At 45.9% G+C, this 27,612-nt stretch overlaps 1 protein-coding gene across 2 annotated transcripts in view; it reads left to right on the top strand.

The window, feature by feature from the left end:
* Positions 1–27,612, top strand: part of Ippk (inositol-pentakisphosphate 2-kinase) — a 53,441-nt gene that overhangs the window by 5,649 nt on the left and 20,180 nt on the right. For both annotated transcript variants that reach the window (XM_071602547.1, XM_027950982.3), the window contains exons 2-9: positions 5,758–5,805; positions 7,200–7,295; positions 10,468–10,534; positions 11,888–12,009; positions 13,135–13,224; positions 21,883–21,941; positions 24,096–24,168; positions 27,260–27,533. In XM_071602547.1, coding sequence (XP_071458648.1) covers positions 5,758–5,805; positions 7,200–7,295; positions 10,468–10,534; positions 11,888–12,009; positions 13,135–13,224; positions 21,883–21,941; positions 24,096–24,168; positions 27,260–27,533 — 829 coding nt within the window. The remainder of the gene's footprint in view (positions 1–5,757; positions 5,806–7,199; positions 7,296–10,467; positions 10,535–11,887; positions 12,010–13,134; positions 13,225–21,882; positions 21,942–24,095; positions 24,169–27,259; positions 27,534–27,612) is intronic.

Here is a 27,612-nt window from a genome sequence, read left to right as displayed (position 1 = left end):
CAGGCTGTCCCAGTTTGTCCCTTCAGTTCTTCCCGTTTTCTCAGTTATATCATCAGTGTGGCACATTCTTTTTTTTTTGGTGGGTTAGTACCTCCCCCATGGTTCACACCTGCATCCTCTTCAGTCCATTAAGGATGACCGAGAGGTCCAGCTGGAGCTGAAAGAGCTTGGGAAGGAGGTATCTTGCCCAGGTTGGACAAGGTTCCTGTGTCAGCTTCCTGGCTTTCCTGCATGCCTGCAGAACAGTGGGCTCCCTCCCAATATTACAGCTTTGCAGGCACCTTCCTTTACCACAGCTTCATTCTCTGTTGGTTTGCTTTGTGGCTTTTCTCTGAGATTGAGTTCACCCTGAGGTTGAATTGTACCACTGGGAGCACCTAGTGGAGCCCAGCCCTGGCAGCCCTGCTTCTTGGACTGCTGAGTCCTGGGGGCCCTGGGGATATGTTTCTGGTTGTATTGCAGAAGTCAGTGACTTGGCATCTTCTGCTCCTGGTGATTGGCAGACCCTGGGTGGCGTTGTCTGATGGAACAGAGCAGGGCAGGATGAAGAAGGGCTGTAGGGGGCCCGCCCCACTAGATGCACTTTTGGGTCCACCATGGTTGTTGCCTAGGATTCATCTGCACCGATTGGGAAAAGCTGGCAGAGTGCTGTTTCTGGCCACATTCCGAGGGGTGACACCTGTGCTATTGTGTTTTTCTGTCTCCCTTTGAAAGTAGCCTAATCTCAGCTTCCCAGGGTCTTTCAGGTCACCTTCCTAGGTTATCTCATCACTATGATGGAATAACCAACTTGAGAAAGGACAGGGGACTTTGGTATGATTGACTTAGAGGGTGACTCCCATCCCACACCTTAAGAGTGCCTTGTAGGTGATGAGACAGCCTTTTCCTGTTCATCTTTATGGAAGGTCTCTCCATAACAGGGGACCATAAACCTTGTTATGGTCTAGATCTTAAATGTTCCCCAAAGACCTATGTGTTGAAGGCCTGGACCCCAGCCTGTGGTGGTATTACAAGGTGGTAGAACCTTTAGAACCTTCTACTACTCTAGTCTAGTAGAAGGAAGCTAGATTGTTGGGGACAATATCCCCTATGCAGGGGATATTGGGCCCTCCATCTCTTTCTGTAGTTTTCTGACTGCTATGAAGTGAACAGCTTTATTCTACCACGTGCTGCCTCCACAATGTGCTACCTTTTCAGACCTGAATGCCCTTGAACTAAATTACCACAGACTAAAACCTCTGAAACTATGAGTCAAAATAAATCTTTTCCTCTTTTTAAGTTGATTTCCTGAGGAACTTTGTCATAGTGAAGAAGGCTGACTGGCAAATATTCTCTCAGTCTTCACACTGGCAGGTGTTCATTTTATTGTATTGATTCACTGTAGGCTTTTTAAAAATGATTTATTGTGGTAAGAAAACAACATGATATCTACTTTTCTATTTAATGTTTAAGAGTAGAATATAATGTCATTAATAGGTATGCTTTATATAGCAGATCTCTAGAATTTATCTTGCTTGACTAAAACTTTATGTCCATTTATTAGTAATGCCACATTTTCCCCTCACTTCTCTCTCTCTAGTAACCACAAGTGATTCTACTCTACAGATCCATGAATTTGACTATATTAGAGATCTTCATAGCTGAGTAATCATGGAGTGTTTGTCCTTCTGTTTGTCTTAGCACAGTATCCTCAAGTTTCATCCATGTTGTATCACACTGCAGAAGTTCTCTATTTTTTTTAGGGTGAATAATATTTTATGATGTGCATATTTGTTGTATGCATTTTCTTTTATCCACTCATCCTCCATGGATGTTTAGCTTGTTTACACGTCTTCATCACTATGACTAGTGTTATAATGAACATGAGAGTACAAATATCTCTTCCAGATCCTGATTTCCATTCTTTGGGATAGACAACAGAGTCTGGTTTCAGAGGTTCAGTCCATGGTTGGCTGAATTCACTGCTTTTGGCCTGAGGTGAAGCTGATCATCATGGCAGTAAGACATGTTGGAGGAAATTTGTTTTCACCTTATGGTAACCATGAAGAGGAGGGAGGGTGAGCTCTCTGTGGCCTTTCATTTTTATTTATTACTAATCATTATTTCTTCCCTCTTCGGAAAATATATAGTATTAGAAGGAAGAAAGTAAAAATCACTCCACATTTCCCACCTAGATACTAGCTTTTATTATACTTTGGTGCACTTCCTTCCAGTCTTTACCCAGTTTTATGCCTTTTTTGGGTAGTTAGAAATCTGTCAATTTTCAGTTCTGGATTCCTCCAGGTGAGGGTGCCTCTTGGTATCATTCTGTTAATGAGAACTGATATCGGGTTGGTTTTTTTTTTTTTTTTTTTTCTTCACCTAATTTCTGCCATCAGCCTGCATGAGCGTCACCAGGCTCTGTCACCACCTGCCTAATGGCCTCTACCTGGCATAGCCAGGGGATCTCCCACCTCCAGCTGGTATCCCCTGCTCAGGCCTCTTGTGAGGGTCAGTTGGCACTGGCTGTGCGGGATAGGCTAGCTGAGTGTGTTTGAGTGTTGGTATTGATCAAGATTGGCATTTTAAGCTGATTCTGCAGTTTCCTTGGGGATGTTGGTCAGGTTTCTGGTGACATTTTTGGATGATAAGTGGGTAGGTGGAGAGAGCTTAGTAACCTTGAAATGGACACATCACTACATTCAGACTTTGTTGGTGTCGGTTCTGGCTCTTTGAGAGGAAGGGAATGACCTCTAACAGGGAGGCGGAGCCATGGTGCATGGATGGGGTGGCTGAGGACACACTGGGGTGGCTCCAGAAGGGGTGCTGGCAGGCCTCTTTGCTGCACAGGGCTGGGAAGGCCTGTGCCACATCCTCTGCCAGGGGCTAGCTCTCCAGCCAGTGCACACGCCCCACCCCCAAACTGGCAACTCAGCAGCCACAGGGATCCTGACAGTTGGAAGGACATGTAGGGTTCCTTTGGGGTTCGGGCCGCCATCCAAGCCCTGTTTCACCCTGCATGACCTTGATCTTGGGGATCCAGCCTTGATCTCTGGGCTTCCCTCCAGGCTGAAGCTGGGCCACTTTATGTGTATGTATTAATGCAAAGGAAGTTTATAATTTCCATTTGTAAATAAACAGAAAAGACTAGCTTTTCCTGCCTTTACCAGGAACATATTGATCAGAAACTTTGGAAATCTGAATCTGTATTAATAGGCAAGTGTTGCCAGGTATGATGAGGCATGGGTGTAATCACAGTGACTATGAAGTTGAGGCAGGAGGATGACAAGTTTGAGGCCAGCCTCATCAACTTAGTGAGGCCCTGTCTCAAAAAATGAAAAGGGTTGGGGATGTGACTCAGTGGTAAAGCACCCTTGAGTTTAATCCCCAGTACAAAAAAGATAAAGATAAAAGATGGCCAGATGCCTCCAGGTGAGAGGGTTCTTGTGTTCCTCACAGTTGGAATTTCATGGGGCTTTGAACTCCTTTCTCTGAGGCTGTAGTGGAGAGTTCTGTGAAGAAAAAGCTCACATGACTTGCCTTGCATTGCTTTTCTTAAGACTGCTTGGCTATAAAAATCTGGTTTTTAGCTCATTAGGCCCCTGGAAAGTTGAGAGAGACTCTGTTTTCCTCTAGATAATGCAGAACTCTGTGGGTGGCAGGGATGGCCCTGTTGGAAGCACAGAGGAGAGCTTGCATTGTGGATGGGCCAGGGCAGTGTGGGTTAATCTGTTGATCAGGGCATGAGTATGTTTTCTTATTACATTTTCCAGCATGATCAGGCTTACCCTGGGAAACTTAACTCACTTTACTCATTAACACATGTTTGTAGTGTGAAATACTTACTGTTAGTGGCAGCATTCTTATTGTATTTGGTGTCTAATTGTGGGAGGGATTGATCAGACAGGCCCTTGAACAGAACAGCCTATTGTGTCTAGATGAGGAGTGAATAACTGTTAAGGAGAGTGAGTTTCTGAAAAGTTGTCAAGAGTTTAGATTTCTGTTTATCAACTTCTGATACACTTTCTATGAAAGTGTGTTAGCCAGTTGATTTCCAGGCCCTCCTATTGCAGTTGGTGTTGAAGGAGGGCATATTTATTCAGTAGATTCACAACAAGCCTGGTATATGGTACCAACTGGGAATGAGAGCTCACTAAGGGGTGCTGGGGAAGCTGGGTGTGGTGGCACATGCCTGTAATTTCAGCTATGTAGGAGACTGAGGCAGGAGGATTGCAAGTTTGAGGGCAGCAACTTAGCAAGAGACCCTGTCTCCAAAAAAAAAAAAAGGTGTGGGGGGACTGGGGATGTAGCTCAGAGGGAGCATCCCTGGATTCAATCCCCAGTCTGCCCGAAAAAGAAGAAAAGTGGGGGAGTGGTGGTGCTGTAGAAGCCAGCACCTATGCCTATAGTCTACACATTGTCTTAGCTGCTCAGGAGGCTGAAGTTGGATTTGAATTCAGGAGTTCAAGACCAGCCTTGGCAAAATAGTAAGATAAGATCCTGTTGCTTAAAAAATATATAAATATAAATAAATTTAAAAAGTTGCATATATGTTTGTGTGTGTGTGTGTATCTATATATCTATATAGATATAGATATAGGTGTAGATATAGGTATAAAAGGAAGAGGAGGAACTCGTGGACCAAGAGGTCCCAACCAGGACAGATGGGTTTTAGGAGGAACAGTGTTTCTGAGTGGGCATTCCCCGGGACTGAGGGCTGATTTCCTTTCTGTTGGGCCTTATTGCTCCTTAGGCATCTTCTAGAAAGCTGTGCTCTCTAAGCCTTCTCCAATGTGCCCTGCCTACTCTTGCCCCTGCCAGGTTCATGGATGCTACCCAGGACTCCTGCCAGTCACCACCTCCCACTCCTCTGTGCAGGTGAAGCCTGCCCCAGGCACACTCTTTCCCATGTAGAATATGTGTTCTTATTCTGTGTACTATGAACATTAAAACATTTTGGAATATTCCAGTAAACATAAAAAAAAAAAATTGTGGTCATGACCTGATACTGTTAAACTTGTGTTGAACATCTTTTCAGACCTTTTCATACCAACAGATCATATGTATTTGTTACTTCAAAGTTTTTATTTTGAAAACCTAACATTGGAGTGTAACATACCTGTAAGAAAAGTACTGAGGTTATGAATTTCATTTAATTGTCATAAAGTAACAAAATCTCATTACCATTCCCTTCTGGAACCTTCCTTGGGGGCATTTCCACCTACCTGAGGAGTGGACACCAGGGGTTGATCTTGCCTGTTTTTTTAAATTCATATAGGTAGGATTATTTGTAGATAGGTGTATATGTGTATATATAGAGAGAGAATTTTTATGAAAGTGGGCTGATGCTTTGTATGTAGCAGTATATGATGACTGCATGTCTGTCTTTAAATACTGACACCTTATTTTCTTGTAAATGACTGCATGGTATTCCACGGTTTGTGGTGTGTCCCCACTATTGGTGAGCAATTAGATTGTTTATACTTGGAATTATAAACTGCTTTTATACAAAGTAGCTAAAAATCATTTGAACTCCTTTAGTTATTTCCATAAGGTAAATAAGTAGGAATGGACAGGCTTGGTCAAAGGTAGTTTTTCCTGGCTTCCCTGTTACCCACATGCCCTGGAAGTGGCTTCACTCTAGTGTCCCTTCTCTGGGTCCTTCCTGGCAGCCTCAGTCCCGGGACCTCCTTGCTTTCTGGCCCCTTCTTCTCAGCTGCTGACTCCTGTGCCTGGGTGTCAGGCAAGTACTAATCAGACTGTTTTATTTTCCAACAGCGTTGTGTAGTGCTGCGTTTCCTGAAGTTTCCTCCAAATAGGAAGAAGGTAAGATTGGTGGGTGGGCCACCCTGTCATTCCAACTGTTATTTAAGAAGAATTGGGGGCCAGGTGCAGTGGTGCATGCCTGTAATCCCAGCACTTCGGAGGCTGAGGCAGGAGGATAAGTGCCCCTGGGTTCAATCCCTGATACAGAAAAAAAAAAAGACTTGGATTTTTCCTTGCTGCGGAAACATTAATGCTATTTGCAGAAATTTTAAACACAGCAGAAGCATCCAGTGGAATGTGGAAAGAGGTGGGCGCTCATTCCTGATATGAGAACTGCCAGGCCCCAGCACTTTGACCCATGTTTCACCATGTGTCACCATGACAGGGTCTGTGTATTGCTGAGCAGGACCTGCCCTGGCCTGGCCTCTGTGTCCTGCCTGAGGGCCCTGTTTGTGGTGAGGAACCTAGGACCAGGTCTCAGCTTTGCATTGCCCAGTCCCTTGGTACCCTTGCCCCAGTTTACCCATCTGTGGTTAATTGTATCTGTGAGCACAGTACTGACACTTGGTGGGCAGTCTGTGTTGAAGTGGCTCTGGGCAAGGTCTGGTGGATAATTAAGCTTCTTTTGACCAAGTCTTCCCAATACAGTGTCATAGACCCCCAGAAAACTTCTGCCGCCCCGATCAGCTGTCTAACTCCCGGTATATGTGAGTCTCAGGTGTTCACAGGTGCTTACTACACAGTGGAGGCTCCTGTGTCTATGGCCCTTTCTCTGCTTCTAGCACATCCTCTGAGGGAGAGGCTGAGACACTCATCTGGCTTGTTCTACCCATGAGGCCCCCTGGGTGGGTCTGATCCTTCTGTGAGGGTGGGTACCCCACAGTGTGGCAGGTGGAGTGCTTTTGAGGTGGCACTAGCCATGTCAAATGTGTAGGATTGATGTGTCACCATCTCACTAGGGCAGTGGGTTGAGTGTCTGTGGGCAGAGGTCATAGAAAGCTGGGGCCCATTGGTGGGTGGAGCTGGCAGCACACACAGGTGCCTCACAGGGTTGGTTTCACAGGGGAGGAAGGAACTGGAGTGTCATTGGCAGGTGGGGCTGCAGTGAGAGTGGAGTGGAATGAGCAGCCGAGGCGCCCAAAGGGGCCCCAGCATCCCGGGCTCCTTGCCTCAGCTGCTGAAGAGAAATGACCCAAAGGATTCTGTTTCAGTAGATGTGTTCCAGAGGTGGCTCCATCCTCTGTTCTGTCTGTCCCCTGTCCATTGATTGCACTGCCCAAAACCACCTGAGGCAGCACATTCTAGTCAGCGTTTTCTCCACGTTTTGCAGCACAACAGGTGGCTAAAGACTGTGGCCTAGATGCAGCCATTGTGACAGGGTCTTGGGGATTTTGGTGTCCCCCCAACTTTGGTGGGTTCTGCCCAGAGGTCCATCTTAAACTTGTCTCTTACAGACCTCAGAAGAGATATTTCAGCACCTACAGAACATAGTGGACTTTGGCAAAAATGTCATGAAAGAATTTTTGGGGGAGAACTATGTTCACTGTGGGGTAAGTGACTTTTGTTCATGTCTTAATCCATGGGTGGGTTCTGTGTGAACAATAATAGCATCTTGATTTTCCTTTGGAACTTGGTGCTTTTGAAAACCCCATATAGTCAGAGTCTCCAGGCGCTTTTCCTTCCTGTGCTGTGAGGCAGTTCAGCAGATGCTGAGGACCATGAGGTTCAGAGAGAAGCCTTCTACCTCCCCTGGCCCTCCTGCTTGGTGAGGGCTTTTGAATGAGTGTCGGCCTGTCCTTAAGCTCAAAGGGACAACTTCCAGTAGGTTAAGAAGCAAAGGGAGCCCCTTCCCTGTCCCTGGCTGGGGCTGCCTGTCCTCGTGGAGAGCACATGGGTGTGAGGTTGGAGGCAAGTCCCTGCTCTCCACACCCACCAAGGGCTCCAGTTGCCCAGTTTAATTTTAAAACCTGGGTCTAGAGGAACAGCTGTGAGAACCCTTAGCACTGCTGTGTGTGCAGGAGCCGCCCGCTGCTTACCTAAGGTCAGTGGGGACAGGACACACCCTGACCCATCTGTCTGACCTGTACTGTCCTCTGAGCAGAGCCTCAGGCCTGGGCCCATGAAAGCGTCCTCAGTTCTGCCTTAGCTGTTGCCAGGAGGCTTGCCTTCTGTGGCCTGTTTCGCACACTGTGGTCTTGTTGGACATCTGGAGGTCATGGGTGCTGCTTTAGGAAGAGTCGTGAGGTTCTTCCACACTGTGCCCCTTGGATGGTGTCTGTGCCGACCATTCTCCTTGAGGAGAGAATGTTTGCAGAAGTGCTGGAAGTGCTGCTGCCTATACTCTGGCTCCTGTGCTGAGTGGGAGTGTTTCTGGTCCTGTGGGTTTCAGATCTCTTTCTGGGAGGGTGGAGGACATGGGCAGCGATGGTGTTTACTGGCTGGGATAATTGGATGTGGGAGTGCAAGGGATGGTGACCTGTGGGGTGGTGGCAGGGACTCCTTTGAGGTAGGGGACAGGGTCAGAGTTGTCTGCAACAGTGGCTCTGGGTTTGGTTCTGTTTGTCTTTGATGTGCAAGGTTGTAGTAGAGTAATTTGCAGTGATGGCAGCTCAGCCCACAAGGTCAACTGCTATGTATCGCCTCCACATTAAGACACCTGCCAGAGTCAGCTTGCTTTTCTTCAGGTGAGCAGGTGCTGGCAGGATGCTTGCAGTGTGGGCCTGATCAGCTTCTCCAGGCAGACATGTGTTCCCCAGGTGACAGCATCATTAGGGCTGCAGGGCCACACTGGCCCCAGTAGCAAGGGTGGATGTGTCAGCAAGTTAGGTGAGTGAAGCCCTTGAGAGGACATTTGCATCTTGTTTGCCCTAAGACAAGACATAACAGCCCCTGTGCCGAGGCTGTGGGAGACAGTGACCGCCACACCCTGACCCCAGGCCTGCTGAGGGAGCATGATGTGAGTCTAGGCATCTTTAGGGACCTCAGTCCTCCAGCCACTGCTCTTAAGTACTGTAGAGGTCTGCAATTTTACAAGTTCTACCTCTGTTCTTTTTTTATCTTTTGTAGTTGTAGATGGACAGAATGCTTTTTAATATTTTTATGTGGTACTAAGGATTGAACCCTGTGCCTAATATGTTCTAGGCAAGTGCTGTGCCACTGAGCTACAGCCTCAGCCTCTCCACCTCTCTTCTGACCAGATCTACATGAGGTTGGATGCTACTGGGGTGGCCTTGACTCCCTGTTTTGATCCTCGGCATGCCGATGTGTTGGCCAGATTGGGATATGTCCTTCTGAGCAGTATCCCTTTGTCCCTTCAAGGATGGTACCACATCTGGAGGTTCTCACTCCGTGTCAGTGGCATGTCTCCAAGAGGGGCATTCTGTGGATGTTAACTTTGGCTCTTTGCAGGCTAGTGCCACACACAGGGACTGCTTGTCACTGGGCTCATGTGGTTGGTTGGATGGCAATGCTATGTGACTTCAAAGGGGCTGCCTACTATAGACATTTTATCTTGACTTAAAACATAGACATCCACATCATAAAATCAATAATTTAATGTTGTATAGAAGGAACCCAGGTCAGCTCTTCACTGGGTGGCTGTGGATTCATTTGGGCGGGAGGCAGAGGGTGGCCTGGAAGGTCTCTGTGTGTCTGGCCCCAGACCTGGGTGCTTGCTGTGTCTCCCCTGGTGTGCTTGGTGGTGTGGGACTAAGGTGCTTCCAGGATGGAGGATCATCATGCAGTTCTTATCATCATTGTTACACAGCTTAGAGACAGGCACCTGTGCCTTTGTAATTATGATTTCTTTAAAGCAGAATAAGAACTTGGACTTTAGTGAGATAACCCAGGTTTTGAGTTTTCACACTGTTTTACCTTACCTGATTGAGTACTTGGTATTTTAGTACCTCACCTGTTGTCAGCTTATATCAAGTGTAGGTAATGAAATCACAGGTGAAACTGGCCCAGCAGGCTGGGGAACTGATGTTTGGGCTAGGGCATGCTAGGCCTGAATGGAGAAGCTGGTCTCCTCATGGGCAGGATCCCCGCATTTTTATTATAGGCAGGTCTCCTGCGTCCCTTTGGGACAATTCAGCCACCCTGAAAACACAAAAGGAAAGGAAAGATGGTGAGCAGTGAGGCCTCAGCTGAATCCCTTTCACCTGGGATCTAGTTTCACTCAGCAGAGAAGCAGCTGAGTGGAGAGAAGTGTTGGGCAGCAGCTCCGTGGGTCCCCTGTGGCTGCGAGTCCCCTGGTGTGCAGGCGTCTCCCCTGACACTGATCATCAGACTGGCACTGCTGCTTAGGTGGAAGCATGAAATGCTCAGGTTGTGTGAGGGCTCTGCAAGGGTCTTCCTTGTGGCCTGAGAACTGCTGCAGGCTCTGTTCTGTGTCTGCAGATGCTGTGAGGATTGGGGACTGCAGGAGGGGGCTCTGTGGTGGGAGACTGGTGGTGTGAATGGCCACTGGCCACTCTGAGAGCCAGCCACCATTAGTACACTGAAACGTCGGCATCTCTGTTTAACCTGGATTGGTTCTGGAAATAGACCAGCTTTATCACCAAGACCTATAATGAGTTTAAGCTGTAAAATTTTTTTTTTTTATTGTGATAGAATGGTTCATTTCACATTGTGTGTATGTTAACCCTGTTTAGATGCACTGCTATTCTGTGGCATCAGCTATCTTGTCATTGTGCAATCGCTCTGTTTTGTCTATTCTTACAGGAAGTTGTTCAGCTGCCTTTAGAGTTTGTGAAACAACTGTGTTTAAAGATACAGTCTGAAAGACCAGGTAAGGATGTCCTAGTTTAGGAATATTGTTTGTGATTTAAAAAATATCACTTCAGAAGTGTTTGACATGATCCCCTGGCAGCAGTTCTTTTTCCAGAAACTTCATCATCTCCACACATTCTTACCCTGGCCCCATGCCTATCTTTCTTGCACTTGCTGGTGGCCTTATGGGCAAGACCCAGTTAAAGCTTTTTTCCCCCATAGTCACTGTCAAAGACATAAAGTTCATGTGCAAAGCATGGAAATATCTCTTCCTAGAGCACAGCCAACCAGTGAGAGGACGGAATTGACCACCATAGAATTCCTTCCTGATTTGATTTGGAAAATGGAAGCCAGTAGTGCTCTGGGCCTGGGGTCTGGCTGTGGCAGGGAGGAGCAGGCTTTGTGCTGTAGGGGAGCCTGAGGTGGTTTTTGGCACAGGACAGTGTCTGGGTTCCCAGTCTTCATCTCCACCAAGGTGGACAGAGGCTGGCTCCAGGGTTTTGCCTCCAGCTGCTTGTGCTGCTCAGCATTCCTACTTCATGTTATAATCATAGTTGAAGCTTTATTGCACAGTGGTAAGAACTGCTGTCCCTCATAGCAACCACTTGGAATGAGGCTTGCTATATGAAAGAAAGGACGCCTACCCCAGGGGCCTGGAGCCCAGTGCTCTTTGGCTCTATCCACACCAGCTTCCAGCAGAATCCTGTGAGGCAGAATGGGAGCACCATGTGTTGGGAAGGGCCCAGGCTTGAGAGGAAGAGGGGCTGCAGACTCCTTCCTCTCTGAGTTCCTGGGCTTAGGGAGCCATGGAATTAGGGGGCCACTCCCAAGGCGAACCTTGCTTCTAACAGTTGCACCTTTAGGGTCCTTCAAGGCCATTCTTAGGGTTGATAATTGGCTAGAAGGACCCCAGGTCTCACTGTTACATTCATGGTTATGGTTTATTACAGTGAAAGGATAAAGACAAAATCAACCAAGGTAAGAGTACAGAGACAGGTTGGAGAAAGTTCCACAGGGCACATGGGCAGCACCTATTCTCTTCGTGAGGATGTGTTAGTGCCCCATGTGATGCCACTGGGAAAGCTCACAGCCTCAGTGTCCAAGGCCCTTACTGAGGTTCAGAGGCATGAGCCCCTCCAGACCTGAAAACATGTGGCCCAAGGCCTGCCATGAACCACTTTGTTACTGTCATGCATCCCAGAGCACCCAGGTAAAGTTGAGCTTCTTGCTGGGCTCTAAGTGACTTTGGAGCCAGCATGATGGTGGGCTTGTTTTGGGTGAGGTTGACCCTCCCCTATAGGATTCTTTTCAGTGCCTTGAGGTTAACTGTCTCTCCTGCTGACCTTCAGATGTCACTCTTGCTGTCTTCCAGAGTCTCGTTGTGACAAGGACCTGGACACTCTCAGTGGTTACGCTATGTGCCTTCCCAACTTAACCAGACTTCAAACCTACCGCTTTGCAGAGCACCGACCAATTCTGTGTGTAGAGATCAAGGTGAACTCGGGGAGAAGACTGATTGGGCAAGGGGAATATTGGTCTCAGACTGTGAAGGCCATGGGGTGTCTGCCTCAAGTACGTGTATGGCCCCTCAGCAGGAACTTGGTCTGCTTCTCTGTCCTTCCAGAGCCACTTACTACATTCCACATCTCCCCCAGTGAGAATGCCAGTCATGGATCCCTCCTGCAGCTCCCAGAGCCCAGGTTTAGGCTCCTCCCTGGGTGTTGACAATGCCCTGGACTGGGGCAAGCCCACGTCAAGGTTCACCAGGGGAAAGCAGGTCAGGTCATCCTACACACATCATTTCCAGGGATGCCCTTTAGACTGGACACTGTCTAACTCCAGAACATTTTCATCACTTCACCTGCACAGGAAGGACTTTCTCACAGGCACAGTGGCTGGTGTGTCATGATTGGGAATCCTGAACTTTTAGTGGGGGGAGGGCAGTAGATACTGGAGAAGGGCCAGGGCCCCCTTGCTTTACCGTCCATGTTGAGAGTGGCTGCCTAAGCCTCCCAGGAAGTTTTTTTATAACATTTGTCTATTACCTCTCTCCATCCTTCCTACTTCTGAGGCAGTGATCTCTGGGTCATGCCCTTGGCCTGAGCACTTGATCCTCAGCCAAATTCTCTAGCACCCAACTCTGAGCACAGGCCTTCTGTGTTGCTTGTGCTCAGAGGACACAGTTTTTAGAAGGCAGCTGGATTCCCTGATGTTCTGGAAGCTACCAACTATCAGTTGGATGCCTTTAGGCCACGGACTGGTGTCAGCAGGAACAATGGTTATGCTCCTTGGAGCTGGGAGTTTGGGTCCATCTCTACGCCTTCTCATCTGCATTCCATAAAGAAAGCATAAAGCTGCTCTGTGTTGTGCTCTTGTTCAGCCAGTACAGAGCCAATGTTCCCTGTGGGAATGCTAGCCTTGGGTCCTCTGGAGGCCAAGAGGAATTTGTATGATGTGACAGGGAAGTGTTGATCCCTCTTGAAGCTGAAAGTGAAAATGGCTTCTGGGGCCGTTTCCACCTGACCCCCATTGCTCTTGATCATCTTAGTGACTTGTATGTTTAGAGCTGTGTGAATTCTCCCTAAATATTATTTTCTTCCTTATTTGCTTATTTTACAGCCAAAATGTGGGTTTATTCCTTTCTCCAGCTATGTTACCCATGAGATGAAGCACAAGGTGTGTCGCTACTGCATGCACCAGCACCTCAAGGTGAGAAGAACTGATTACCAGGTTGCAGGAGGGCTGCATGCAGGGTGTCTGAGCTCCCGAGGAGGCCACCCTGAGGTTTCAGAAGAGTTAAGGAAAATGTGAATATTTCCTGTTGACTTTTCTTTTTAATATTTATTTTTTAGTTGTAATTGGACACAATGCCTTTATTTTATTATTTTTATGAGGTGCTGAGGATTGAACCCAGGGCCTCGCACCTGCTAGGCGAGCGTTCTACCGCTGAGCTGCAACCCCAGCTCCTATTGATTTTTCATTTCACAAGTTCAAGTTTCTTAAGGTATAGTTCACAACCATTAATATTCCTCTTAATTATTTAATTTAGTGGGTTTTACTCTTTCACAAGGTTGTGCAATGGACACTTCTAACTCCAGAACATTTTCATCATCTCAAGAAGAAACCCTGTCTGTTAGCAGTCACTTTCCATCCCCCACTCTTGCAAGCTTCCACCAACCACTAGTCTGCTCTGTCTCTGTGGATTTCTCTATTCTGGAATTTCACAATGGACTAATAATAGTAATATGCCTTCCGTGATTAGATTTTTTTTCATGTTGCATTAATTTTTTGAAGTTGATCCATGTTGAAGCATGTCAGTACTACTTTCCTTTTCTGGCTTCCTTATAACAATATTCCATATGGTATTCCATTGTGAATGTACCATGTTTAGTTTATTCATCTGTCTACTAAATAGAATTCCAACATGTGGATCATTTTTCACCTTTGACTATTATGAATAGTGCTGCTATGAACATTTGAGTACATGTACCTCTTTGAGACCCTGTTTTTTAATTCTCCTGGTAGATTCCTATGAATGGAATTTTTGAGTGTTAAGGTAATCCTGTGCTTAACATTTTGAGGAAACACCAAACTATTTTTCATAGCAGCTGGACCTTTTGTATTCCTACCAGTAATGTGCAAGGGTTTTGATTTCTCCTTGCCAGTACTTGTTATTGTTTGTTTCTGTGGTTATATCTATCCTAGTAGGCATGAGTTGGTATCCGTTTGCATTTCCTTAATATTAGTGGTGTTGACCATCTTTTCATGTGCTTATTAGCCGTTTTATATCTTCTTTGGAGAAATGTCTATTCAATTTCTTGGCCTATTTCTGAAATAGTTTTTTTGTTGTTTTTTTAATGTATTCTAGATATTAATACCTCATGAGATCTGATTTGCAGATATTTTCTCTAATTTTCTGTTACTTGCCTTTTTTCCCTGTGATTAATGTTTTCTGACGCACAGAAGTTTTTAATTTTGATGAAGTCCAGTGTGTTGTTTCTTTCATTACCTGTGTGTTTGATGTCATATCCAAGAAATCATTGCCAAATTCAGTGTTATGAAGCTTTTCTCCTGTATCGTCGTCTTCTAACAGTCTTGGGTCTTATGATGAAATCTTTGATCTCTCTCTCTCTCTCTCTCTCTCTCTCACACACACACACACACACACACACACACACACACACGTTCTCTCTCTTGCTGTCTTCAGTACAGGGGATTGAACCCAGGGGTGCTTAACTACTGAGCCACATCCCTTTTTATTTTTTGAGACGGGGTCTCACTAAGTTGCTTAGGGCCTTGCTAAAGTGCTGAGGCTGATCTCAAACTTATGATCCTCTTGCCTCACCCTTCTCAGCTGTTGTTGAGAATAAATATACATATATATTTCTCAATTAACATTTTTTATATGCGTATGGACACCATACATTTATTTTGTTTATTTAATTTCTTTTATGTGGCGCTGGGGAACAAACCCAGTGCCTCACATGTACTAGGCAAGTGCTCTGTCATTGAGCCACAACCCCAGTCTGGTCTTTGGTATTTTTTGAGTGGTTTAAGGTTAAGTGTTCAACTTAAGACTTTTACTATAGATAGCTGATTTTCCCAACACCTGTCAAAAGACTGTCCATTCATCCAAATAATTGTCCTGCCACCCTTTTTGAAGACCTTTTGGCCATATAGGTGAAGGTTTATTTCTGGGCTCTTTTCTCTGTTTTTCATTGGTCTGCATGTCTGTCGTTATGCCAGTATTGTACTATTTTGTTATTGTAGCTTTGTAATATATTTGAAATTGAGAAGTGTGGTGCTTCTAGCTTCTTTTTCAAGATTGTTTTGGCTACATGGGCCTTCTTACTGTTAAATAAAATTTGAGAATTGGTTTTTCATTTCTGAAAAAAAAATGCTGTTGGAATTTGACAGAAATTGCATAAAACAAGATCATTTGGATAAGATTATTGTCTTAATAGTATTGGCTCACAATCATGAACACAAGTTTATTGTTTTTCTTTCATCTTCTTTAATTTCTTTCAACATTGTAGTTTTTGGTACTTTGTCTAAATTTCTGGGTATTTTATTCTTTTGGAATATTGTAAATGTCATTGTAAATGGAATGGGCTTCCTTAATTTCTTTTTCAGACTGTTCATTGCTGGTGTATACAACCACTACTGGCTTTTTTATTTTTTTCTTGGTATTGGGGATTGAACCTAGTACTGCTCTGCCACTGAGCTATAACACCCTTCTTGTTATTTATTTTGGGGACAGTGTGTCACTAAACTGTCAAGGCTGGCCTTGAATTTGTGATCCTCCTGTCTCAGCCTTCCAAGTCACTGGGATTACAGGTTTATGCCACCATGCATGGCCACTACTGACTTTTGTATGTTGATCTTCAACTCTGCAAATTTGCTTAGTTTTTTATCAGCTCTTATAGCTTTTTTGTGGATCATTTTGAATTTTCTGTACATAGTATCATTTGTGAATAGTTTTAAATTTTGGTGTCTTTTTTTTAATATATATTTTTTAGTTGTAGATAGACACAATACATTTGTTTATTTATTTTTATGTGGTGCTGAGGTTCAAACCCAGTGCCTCACATATGTGAGGCAACTGCTCTACCACTGAGCCACAACACCAGCCCCTAAATTTCGGTGTCTTTAGCTTGTCAACTTCTGAAGGAAACCATCTAGGATTTTTTTTTTTTTTTTTTTTGATACCAGGGATTGAACTCAGGGCACTTAACCACTGAGTCACATCCCCAGTCCTATTTGTATTTTATTTAGAGACGGGGTCTCGCTGAGTTGCTTAGTCCCTTGCCTTTGCTGAGGCTGGCTTTGAACTTGCAATCCTCCTTCCTCAGCCTCCCGAGCCACTGGGATTACAGGTATGCACCACCGTGCACAGCTACCTTCTGGGATTTTGATAACTATTCCATTGAATCTGTGGATCAGTTTGGGAAGTATTGCCATCTTAACACTCTTAATACTCTGTGACCTTGGGGTGTCTTTCCATTTTTGTAGGTTCTTAATTTCTTTCATTGATGTTTTGTAGTGTAAATTTTTTACTTTTGTTATATTTATTCCTAAGTTTTTTATTCTTTTGGATGCCAATTCAGGGGTAATTTTTATTTTCAGACTGCTCATTGCTAATGCATAAAAATATGATGGATTTCACAATTTAAAATATATATTTAAAAATTCGTGAGGTGAAATACTTCTAACATAAAATTTATCATCTTAATCATTAAGTGTGGAGGTCAGTGGCATTAAACATATTCATATTGTTGTACAACCATCACCACCATTTATTTCCAGAACTTTTTTCAGATTGCAACACTAAAACCCTGTGTTCATTAAACAATAATTTCCCATTTTCCTTTCCCCTAGCCCTTTTGTAAACACCACTTTACTTTCTGTCTCTATGTATGTGACTAGCCTAGATACCTCATGTAGGTGGAATCATACAGTATTTGTCTTGTTGTGACTGGCATATAGTCCTGAACATAATATTCTCAAAGTCCATTCATGTTTTAGCATGTGTCAGATTACATCCTTTTTAAAGGCTGAATAATAATAATTTGTACCATATTTTGCTTATCCATTTGTCCATCAATTGGCACTTGGGTCACTTTCATTGTTTGGCTGCTTTCAGTTCTGTTTGTATATACAACCAGAAGTAGAATTGCTAGATTATATGGTGATTCTCCTTTTAATTATGAGGAACTGCTATAGTATTTTCCGTAAAATAGCTGCACCATTTTACATTCCCATCAGTGGTGCATCAGGATTCCAGTTTCCCCATAATTTTGTCAACACTTGTTATTTTCTGTCCCCCCCCCCCAATAGTAGCCATCCTAATGGGTGTGACGTAAGAAATTAAATTGTTTGTTGTTTACTGGTTTTGTATCCTGTCACTTAGCTGAACTTCATTTGTTCTAAATTCTTTTTTTGTGTGTAGATTCTTAGAACCATTTGTGTATATGATCAGATCATTACCACATGGAGATGGTATTCCTTCTTTCTTTCCGACCTTGAATAACCTTTCTTTTTCTTCCCTAATTGCATAGGCTAGAACTTGTAGTATTGTTATATAGAAGTATTGAGAAGTAGACATGTGGACATGCTTGTCGTGTTTCTCATCTTAGGAAGAAAGCTTTCAGTCTTCTTCATTGAATGTGTACAGTTTGCTGGCGTTTTCATAGATGTTCTTTTTTTTTTTTTTTTTTGGAAGTTCTTAAAAGATATTGAATTTTATGAGATGCTTGTTTTGTGCCTGTTGAGATAATCATGAGATCATGAAGTGTATTTGTTCTTCCTATTAATGTGCTGTTAACATTGATTTTCATAAGTTGGACCACTTTTGTATTTCTGGGGTAATTCCCACCTGATATGCTATTGAATTCAGTTCTATAGTTTTTTGTTGAATTTTTGAATCATAAGGGATACTGGTATGTGGTTTTCTATGCTAGTGATGGCTCTGTCTGTCTTTGGTCATAACTGACTTCAAAGAATGAGTTAGTATTTCCTTCTCTACACTCTTCAGTTTTTCTTGAAGGGTTTGAATAGTGGTGTTGATTCTTTAAATGTTTGGTAGAACTCCCTTGTGAAGCTATCTGGTCCTGGGGTTTTTTTGTTGTTACTGATTCAGTCTCTTGTTATCTGTCTATGGAGGTTCTGTTTCTTGTGTCAGTTTTGGTCATTGTGTGTTGCTAGGAATTTGTCCATTTTGTCTAATTTGTTGGGATACAGTTGATCATACTATTCCTTTATAATTACTTTTTGTTTCTGCAGCATTGGTAGTCGTATTCCCTTTTTCAGTCATGACTTTGGTAACTTGATTCCTCTTTTTGTGGTCCAACTAGAGGATTGTGTCATATTTAATTTTTCATAGAAATAACTTTTGGTTTTGTTCCTTTTCCTTGGTTTTGTTCATCTTCTATTTTGTTTCACTTATCTCCACTTAATCTTACTGTTTTCTTCCCTCTGCTTGTGTTTCACTTGTTCTTTTTTGTTTCTTAAGAAGTTAGGCTAGTATTTCGAGTCTTTCTTCTTTTTAGTAGAGAAGTTTACAACTCCCGGTTTCCCTGTAAGCACTGCTTTCTCTTTATCCTCTAAGTTTTGGTATGGTGTGTTTTCATTTTGTTTATCTCATTTTCTGATTTCCCTTTTGAGTTCCACTTTATCCAATGGTGATTAAAAATATCTCCTTTCCTCATGTTTGTTATTGATTTCTAATTTTACTGCACTGTGTTTGGAGAACATTGTTTGCATGGTTTTGCTCTTTTTAAATTTATCAAGGCTTGTTTTGTGGTTTAATTTAAGGCTTTTACTTGAATGTTTCATGTTTACTTGTAGAATGTTGAATAGAGTGTGTTCTGTATTTAGGTGTGTTTGACTTATACTGTTGTTCATGTCTTATTCTTCCTATTGATTTCTTTTTCTTTTAAAATTTATTTTTTTAAGTTTGTGGTTCTAGGGATCAAATCCAGAGTCTTGCACTGTTCTGCCATTGAGGTACATTCACAGTCCTGTTTGTTTTATTTTTTTAAATTTGAGATAGGATCTTAGAGTTGTTAAGGCTGACCTCAAACTTATGATCCTCCTGCCTTAACTTTCCTAATAACTGGGATTACAGGTATGGACTACCATGCTGCTCAGCTACTTATACTTTTTAGTAACAGAATTTAAAATTCTGTTGTATTCGGTTCCTTTTTGTAATTTTTAGCTCTTTATTGATTATTCTCTATTTAAGACATTATTTTCCTTGTTTTCTTTAGTTCTTTGTCCCTGGCTTTCTTTAGCTCTAATTGTATTTAAAATTGTTTATTTAAATCTTTGTCTAATAAGCCCAGTGTCTGGGCTTCCTCAGGGACAGTCTATCAATTGCTTTTTTCTTTACGTATGGACCATTCATTACATGTTTCGTGATTATTTGTTGAAAACAGTCATTGTAAGTAATGTGGCCACTCTGGAAATTGGATTCTCCCCCCTTTCTGGAATTTTTTTTTTTTTTTTTAATTACTGCTGCTTATATTGTTTTGTTTAGTGACTTTTCTGTGCTTATTTTGTGAAGTCTGTATTCTTTGTCATGTTTGGTCCTTGAAGTCTCTGCTTGCTTAGCTTACTGGGAAGTTAATTGATAGATATCTTCTTCAGTCCTTAGATCCAGTAAGTCTTCCAGTCTTTGCCAAGGGGCTTTTTGTTGTTGAAGCCTACTAAACACTCAGCTGGGCAGTGGACAGCTCTGCCTTAGCCTATACTTCACAGAGCCATCAGCTCAGGAAAGAGCTCAGGGCCTTTTCAGGTCTTTCTTGAGCCTGTTCATGACTCATTAGATTGCCAGGGATATTTGGAGCTTCTCAAAGCTTCTTTGTACATCTCCTTCTTGGGGTTTTCTTCTTTTCTGGTACCAGAGATTGAACCCAGGGTGCTTAACCACTGAGCCACATCCACTGCCCTTTTTTATTTTTACTTAGAGACAGGGTCTTGCTGAGATGCTTAGCCTCATTAACTTAGTGAGGCCCTATCTTTGAACTTGTGATCCTCTTGCCTCAACTTCCTGAGTCATTTGGATTATAGGTGTGCATCACCACACCTTACTTTTTCTTTTTCGTTTTTAGCTTTAAGTTAGCCTGTGGTTTGTCCCATCTCAGAAAGTTGTGAAGTTATATAATTGCTTCTAAATATTTTTGACAAATGTCCCTAGGAAAAAGGGCTTCTGTACCAGAGAGCTTTGAATCAGGTCCTTTCAAATGGAATCTTCCTAGAATCCAGAGACGGGCTAGAAAGTGACGGTCCTCTGCGAACATGGCTTTGGGGATGCACCTGCCCTGTTCTGCTCGCTCTGTGGCTGCCAGACTGTGGGTGTTCACTGTGATTGTGGGAGGTGGTTTCCATGGTTCCCTTGGAGCTAGAGATAGAGAGATGGGAATAGGGCAGTTCAAGTACTAATAAGCACTCTGTTCTTGCTTAGATTTGGCTGATTTTCTTGAATAAATGTTTCCTGGATTGTTGCAAATCTCTGGTCAATTTCCAGAGTTCTAAAATTTTTGATTGACAATTTTTGCTAGTTTTCTTCCGCAAAAACCATGCCCAGCTTATGTGATGGGTTTTGAAGAAATATGTTTTTTTTTTAATTGTGAAGCAATACCTTGTCATGTAACTGATAAAATAGGCCATCATATGGATTTGGTCACCTGCCTTCCCAGGTAACTCATATTGTCAGTTTACACAACTTTCCAGACTTTTTCCTGTGGCAACAAAATGAACATATTATTCAAGGGAAAAGAAAGTGATGTGTTTCTCTCAACATGTTCTAAAGTTTGTGTGTGCACACACACTTATATGGTGAAATTGGATCATGCCAGGTGTACATGTTCTGCCAAGTCCTTGTTTTTTTTTTTTAAATTTTTTATTTTTATTAAAATAACCCTTGAGGATTTGTTGTGTATTCTTTAAGGCCTTTTGCAGTGTATATTTGGATGTATAGATATGTAGGTAAACTTTTTTTTTTTTTTTTAAGAGAAATGACCTCATACTGTAGGCATCATCCTGCCGGTTGAACTGAGCCCTACTTCTTTCTGGGCCTGGTGCATAACATGTATTCATTCCTTCATTCAGCAGATTGCTGGCTGTGTGCTGACCCACTGAGTGGGTTCTTTAGTCCTTTCTTTGCTCTTGGCTTTTGGTTTCAGGGTTCTGCTGTTGTTGATAGTCTGCAGTCAACATTTTATCCTTATACCTTTTTGTCCTGTGTCAGTTTTTCAGGATTTCTTGTAGATTTATCAAGCCTGGGGGCATGCACCTTTTTTTTTTTTTTTGTGAGGGGGGGGGAGAGAGAATTTTAATATATATATATTTTTTTAGTTATCGGTGGACACAACATCTTTGTTTGTATGTGGTGCTGAGGATCGAACCCGGGCCACACGCATGCCAGGCGAGCGCACTACCGCTTGAGCCACATCCCCAGCCCGGCATGCACATTTTACATTTTGATTACCACCACAGAAGGTTGTGTCCATTTTTCATCCCACTGGTGATATGGAGTTACTTGTTAACAACGCCCTCTCCATTACTGGGCTTTACAATTTTAAAGATTTATCAATCTCATCACCAAAAATGAGCCCTGTAATTTTCATGTGCTTGCTCCTTTCTTCTCTGCTCACTGAAGGCCTGGGCTGTGGTCACCTTACTCCCAGAGATGGGTGAATGTTTCCTTGGCTCCCTCCTGCAGAGAGTCGTGCACCTGGAGCCTTTTCTGGGAGAAGTCTACAGCCCCCCTGATGGTCGCATTTCACTTACGCTGCTCTGTGTTGAGGTGGCTCTGTGAAGTCGCAAACACCCAGTAATTTGACCCCCTCATTGTTGTTTTAACAGGTAGCAACTGGGAAGTGGAAGCAGATAAGTAAATACTGTCCCCTTGATCTCTACTCGGGGTAAGAGACATTTCTCCTTTACCCTCCAGAGGTGGGGTTGGTGACCCACTAGGGGATATCCTGTGGGGTGGGTCCTGTGGGTTCTGCGGAGTATTGGTGGGGGTATCTTGTGAGGGGAACTGAGGGGGGTTCTTCTAGTGTCAATGGTGGTGAGTATTCTGTGAGGTAGGAGCAGCTGGCGGGTCTTGTGTGAGGATGGTGGGAATATTCTGTGAGGTGTGAATGGAGGGGGGCTGTTTGTGAGATGAGAAGGATGGGGTATTGTGCGAGGTGTATTCTGTGAGGTGTTGACAGTGAGAGGTAGTCTGAGGTGGGGGTGCTTAGGGAGCTTTGAGAGATGTTCATGGTGGGGGGTGTTCTGTCAGGAGTGGGGGTGTATGGAGTGAGGTGGGACGGGGGGTCTCCACTGTTATAGGGCTTTCCTTGCCCTCAGTGTCTGAGAAACCCTGGGGACTTGGGTTTTAGGCTTTGTCCTTCTGCTCACAATTTGAAGTAGTCACGGATTTACTGATTTTCCTTCATTCAAGTTCCCACCACATTTGTCTTCTACTCATGCCACGTTGTCACCCCCACCCTTAGACCCTCCTAGTCTGGTCATCTACACATTTGGCCCCTTGCTTGTCTACACATGTTAAAAGGGCTGAGGCTGCAGCAGCAGCTTCTGCCCTGGCAAGTCGGCCTCCAGCCAGTGGTCAGACTCTCAGGCCTCCTCTGCGCACTCTGGCCCTGCAGCTGTGCTGTGCACCCAGCGTGTACCAGTTTGCATGTAGCACATGACCCAGTCTTGGCCCTTTAAGGTCAGGAAGGTGGTGGTGACTGGCGGCTGGGGTGGGTCCATCCAACAGCAGGGGCTGCAAGGGAGCAGTCAGGCGCTAGGATGGAGGGGTGGCAGGAGGAGGCTGGCGTAGGGAGAGCTGAGGTAGGGCCTGGATGGTACCTGTGTCTCACAACAGCGCACCCCAGCCCTGCCCCACTTGGGCTGGTCCCGTGAGTAAGTTGACCTCAGGGCAGAGTGTGATTGTGAGCCCTGCTGTCCTTTCTGACAAGCCAAGGCCCTTTCCAACCTCGTCTTCTCTCCTTGGACCCTGGTCGGTGCAGGGCTGTGTTGCTTCTTCCTTTGCCTCCCAGCCTCCCAGTGCTCATCTTGTGTCCCCTGCCAGTTCCCAGCACAGAGTGCCTGTGGGCACAGCCGCAGTACTTTTTGTTGAGTGGTACTGCAAACCTTCCAGAACAAAGACTTTCAAAGTTAAAAAGTCCAAAATGAAGTATTAAGTGTGCCAGAGCACAGGGAATGTGCTGATTTTTCATGTGGGAATCCTCCCCACACCCAAAAGCTGAGAAGTGGTTTTTGTTTTAAATGGTGCTGGGGATAGAGCCCAGGGCCTTGCTCTTGCTAGGCAAGTGCTCCCCAGCCAAGGCTCTTGAGTTTTGAAGCAGTTATTGATAAAGGTCTTTGTTGAGAATTTATAACTTGTCAAAACTCAACTTGGGAGCCTTCCCGGAATGTTCAGAATGCAGCCTTTCTAGAGCCGACTGACTGCGGGTGGGGGGCTTGGATCTTGCTGGCTTGCCCTCCCAGGGTGAGTGGTGACCTTTTGACTGGGCTCAGCATCCTTGCCTGGGGTGGTCTGCCTCCACCCCAGGTGGGTGGTTAGGGACAGTCCTGGGGCACCTCTGGAGAAGAGGCCCAGGGGTTAAGTGGTGGTGAGGTGGGGCGGTAGGCTGAGGTCTTTGGATAAGTGAGGGGCAGAGCGTGGGGTAAGTCCCAGCCCTCAGCTCCCAGGAGGTCAGAGTATGCGGAGTCCCAGGATTTCTACCCTTCTCTTCATGCTCCCCAATGACCTGTCAAGTGGCTACCTGAATGCATGCCCCAACCTTTGGAAGCTGCAGTGGGAGAGCAGTAGTGGGGGACACGCACGCTGATGGGGCCCTGGCCTCCTGCTCCCCTGTCTCAGCTGGGGTTGCTCAAATCTCCTGGGGCCAGGGTCAAGCCCCCTCTTCCCATGTATGCTCAGTGCTGTGGTGGGGGAGGATGTCATTGGACTTTCCCAGACTCTGGGTTTCCCAGTTAAGCTGAGAGCCAGGTGCTGGTGCACATGGAGGTCAGGGTTATTCCTGCTGCCCTTAAAGCGTGACAACATTTGCTCCTTTTAGAAACAAGCAGAGGATGCACTTTGCCTTGAAGAGCTTGCTGCAGGAGGCACAGAACAACCTGAAGATATTTAAGGTGAGAGCTGCTTCCATTTGTGGGTAGTTTTGAGGTGAATCCGCTGCACTCTGTTCCTGGGAACAGGTTCAGTGATGACAGATGGGAGCATCTGGGCTAGGCTGCCTCAGGTCCTCAGAGTCTGACGTTGCTTGGAGTGCCTGGAGTCCTCGCTCCCCTGCCACCTACACAGATCTTCTAGCCCCAGGCACTTCCTGTTTTCTAGCCCCAGTCCATAAGCATAGCATTCTGGTGACCCTGGGTTGTCTGTGTCCCCTGGGTGTGTGACAGTGAAGCCATACTGGATGTGTCTTCATCCCCTCTGAGATGCCAGAGGGCGCACACTGGTCAAAGACATACCTGGCACTGTCCCAGCTATCCTCCTCTGTGGGCGGCCCATGTGGCTGAGGAGGCAACAAGAACGGGGGCTACCGGCTGCGCAGGTCCTGGTGACTGCCAGGGCACTTGTGGTAAGCTGAGTGCCAACTGCCAGCTTCACAGTGTCTGCCTCTTGTGTGCCTTTATTCCTGGTTAATTTAGGGACCTTGTAATTTGGGGAGCTCCTTGTTGAAAAGCAGATTCCCTAAGCCTTGTAGTTCTGACCATCCCAGCCCTGACAGCCTAGGGACAAGGGAACATTCGCCACTCAGCACAGCTGCCTGCAGTTCCTTGTGGCCAAGTGGGCTGGTGGTCTGGCCTGTTGCGAGCAGTGCTGCCCAGGGTGAGGAGGAGGAGGGCTGGGACAGAGAGGGAGGGGGTGAGGTCGGGGGCAGGGCTGGCCTGGGCAGCAGGTGGGGGCTGTGCCTATGCTGGAAAAGTGTCCCTGGAGTCTCCATTGCCATGGCCTTGACCTGTAGGAGCTGAACCTCTAAGACGGCCATCGTAGGTGCTGGACCTGCATGTGGCAGGGCTGATTGTGGGCCTCCCGACCCCCAGGCTTCCGTCTAGGAGAGGTCACCAGTGAGCTGGAAGCCCTTCCTCTTGCTGCTGTGTGTCCTGTGCCTTTGAGAACTGGGTGGACAGCCTGATCTTGACCCATTTCCCTTGTCTAACACAGAAGTCCCACTGCCCTGCCTGCTGGGACTTTATCATCACCTTTATTCCCTGCCTCCACCTTCCCTAATCCAGAAAAGAAGACGTATTTCAAAGGCAGGTTTTATTTTTAATTCTTCTCAAAGACTCAAGGAACTTGATATTTAAGTCCTGAAGATAATTTCCTTCTTTGGGGTGTTTGTTTAAAGCCCTTAGTGAGGGTGGTGTTTCTGACCCCCATCAGGCCCTCACTCAGGGTGTCACTGCCTCATAAAACTCGGCAGGGGAAAATCCAGATAATAAGGCAATAGTTTACAAAGATGGATAGAGACAAGTGAGATGGAGTGACTTTCTGAAATAATAGGACAGCAGCACAGTAAGTGATTGGTGGCAAGCCCCGCCGGCTCTCTGGAGCAGCTGTTTCTGACCCTAGACCTGTATTGCCCTGCGGCTCTTTAGACCTGCCCAGCAAGAGAGGACACGCCCAAGGCCCTGATGTCCCAGGTGTGGAGCTGCAGCCTGGGTCCTGGCTGGTGACCTTGCACTGGATACTAATGATGAGAGGCGTTGGTTGGGGCCTGCAGGGTGTGGACACTGTCAGAGAGGCACCATCTGGACTGCCTAGGGCATTGGCTTTGCCAAATGCCACCTGAGGTCCTTGAGCAGCTGAATTTGCATGTGTACAAAGCTGCCCACCTGGATTCCCAGCTCCCATTGACCTTCACATCTGATATCCTAATGCTGGATGGAGAGGCCCTGCTGTGAGAAGTCCCTCAGCCACCTGTGACTGGCTTCACTGTGGGCACTAGTAGTGGCCCTGCCCCTGACGTCAGCTGGCCACCTATGATTCCACTTTTGTCTGCCTTCCCTTGCCTACTGCCCAGTGTGTCCCTGTGGTTAATGGGTGTGGATACCAAACAGGTGCTCCCAGAGAGGGGCCCTGGGATACAGTAAGAGGAGCGCCTGCTCGCATCTCTTAGATGGGGATTGCCCTCTGTGAGCTACTTGTGATCTCAGTGCCTGAGGTAGTAGCTGGTTCTGGCTGGGAGTCTTATCTGAAAGCTTGGTAGGTGCTGATGACCTTAGTTCCTTCTGCATGGGGCTCCTCCTGGGGCTGCTCTGTGGCTGCTGTTTTGTGAGGAATGAGTGACTGAGATGGAAGTCACATCACCTTTTATAATGTGGCCCTGTGGGTGGCGCTATTGCCTCTGTATCATGTTGGATATACCGAGCAGACCCCATGAGGAGAGGACTCCAGGAGCAGGAGTGCCCACCATACTTACACAGATGAAGCATAAGGTTCAGAGGGCCTCTTCCTGCTCCTGGGGTCAGCTGTGGCTCAGGCCTTCCCCAGACACATCATATGTCCTGTGAAAGCCCCTGTGTCAGGTCACTGGCCTATCTAGGGGAATCTGTGGTCACTGTTTTTTCAGAGTTTTCTACTGTTGCATCCAGGAATAGGAGTGGGAAACCCCCAAGTCAGGGCTGAGAGCCTCAGGAGCACACAGTACCTCCAGACAGGCCCACTCACCTTCGTTAATGCAAAGGCCACTGTCCCATCATCCTCAGTGGCCAGATCAAGCAGCTCCGAACAGTGTTGCCAAAGAAGCTTCTTTGTTGGACTGTGGGAAGGCAGGACTCTCAGGGTGCAGGTCTCACCTAGGGTCTTGCTTCTGCAACTCTGGAATTCCAGCCCCAGGGTTGCCTGGGGTCAACTCTGTCAACGCCTCAGCCTCTGCTCGGGCCCCTGAGTAATGGGCTGTTGCCTTTGGGAAGTTGATGCCTCGCGCTGTCTGCTCGTGGCTTCTACGTGCTCGGGGAGGTCGTCTGGTAGGCTAGGGCGCTGGTTTTCAGTTTTTGAACTTCTCTTCCTTTTCAGGTTCAGTGGGATTCACCTCTTGGTTGATGACACAGCACATGAGGGCAGGTTTCCCAGAGAGGCCAGAGTGTGCAGCAACCCCAGGGGGCCCATCCAAAATATTGGGGCCTTCTGCTTGTGCCTGACCTTGCCCCTGCAGGAGCCGAGGTTTTTACTAGCTTGTGGGATCCATGTCTCCCTCTCTCTTTTTCCTGCCTGAAGAATGGTGAGCTGATTTATGGCTGTGGCGATGCCCGGAGCCCTGTGGCTGACTGGAGGGAGCTCGCACATCACCTGAAGCCTTTCTTCTTCCCTTCCAATGGCCTGGCCAGTGGGCCCCACTGCACGCGAGCTGTGATCCGGGAGCTGGTACATGTCATCACTCGGGTGCTGCTGAGCAGCTCGGACAAGGGGCGGGTCGGTGCACTGAGGCCTGGGCTCCGGGGCCCGCGTGTCTGTGAAGCCAGCCCTTTCAGCAGGAGCCTGCAGCGCCAAGGTAGGAGCTGGCCTTCCCTAGGTGGGTGGTGGGTGTCCACGGGGGTTTTAGGATTGTCCATTCCCAGTGGGCAGCCGTG

The sequence above is a fragment of the Marmota flaviventris genome, chromosome 16 (assembly GCF_047511675.1).
Source record: "Marmota flaviventris isolate mMarFla1 chromosome 16, mMarFla1.hap1, whole genome shotgun sequence".
NCBI classification, from domain to species: Eukaryota; Metazoa; Chordata; class Mammalia; order Rodentia; family Sciuridae; genus Marmota; species Marmota flaviventris.
Note: the sequence above shows the minus strand (reverse complement) of the source record. Positions and strands in the feature narration are given on the sequence as shown.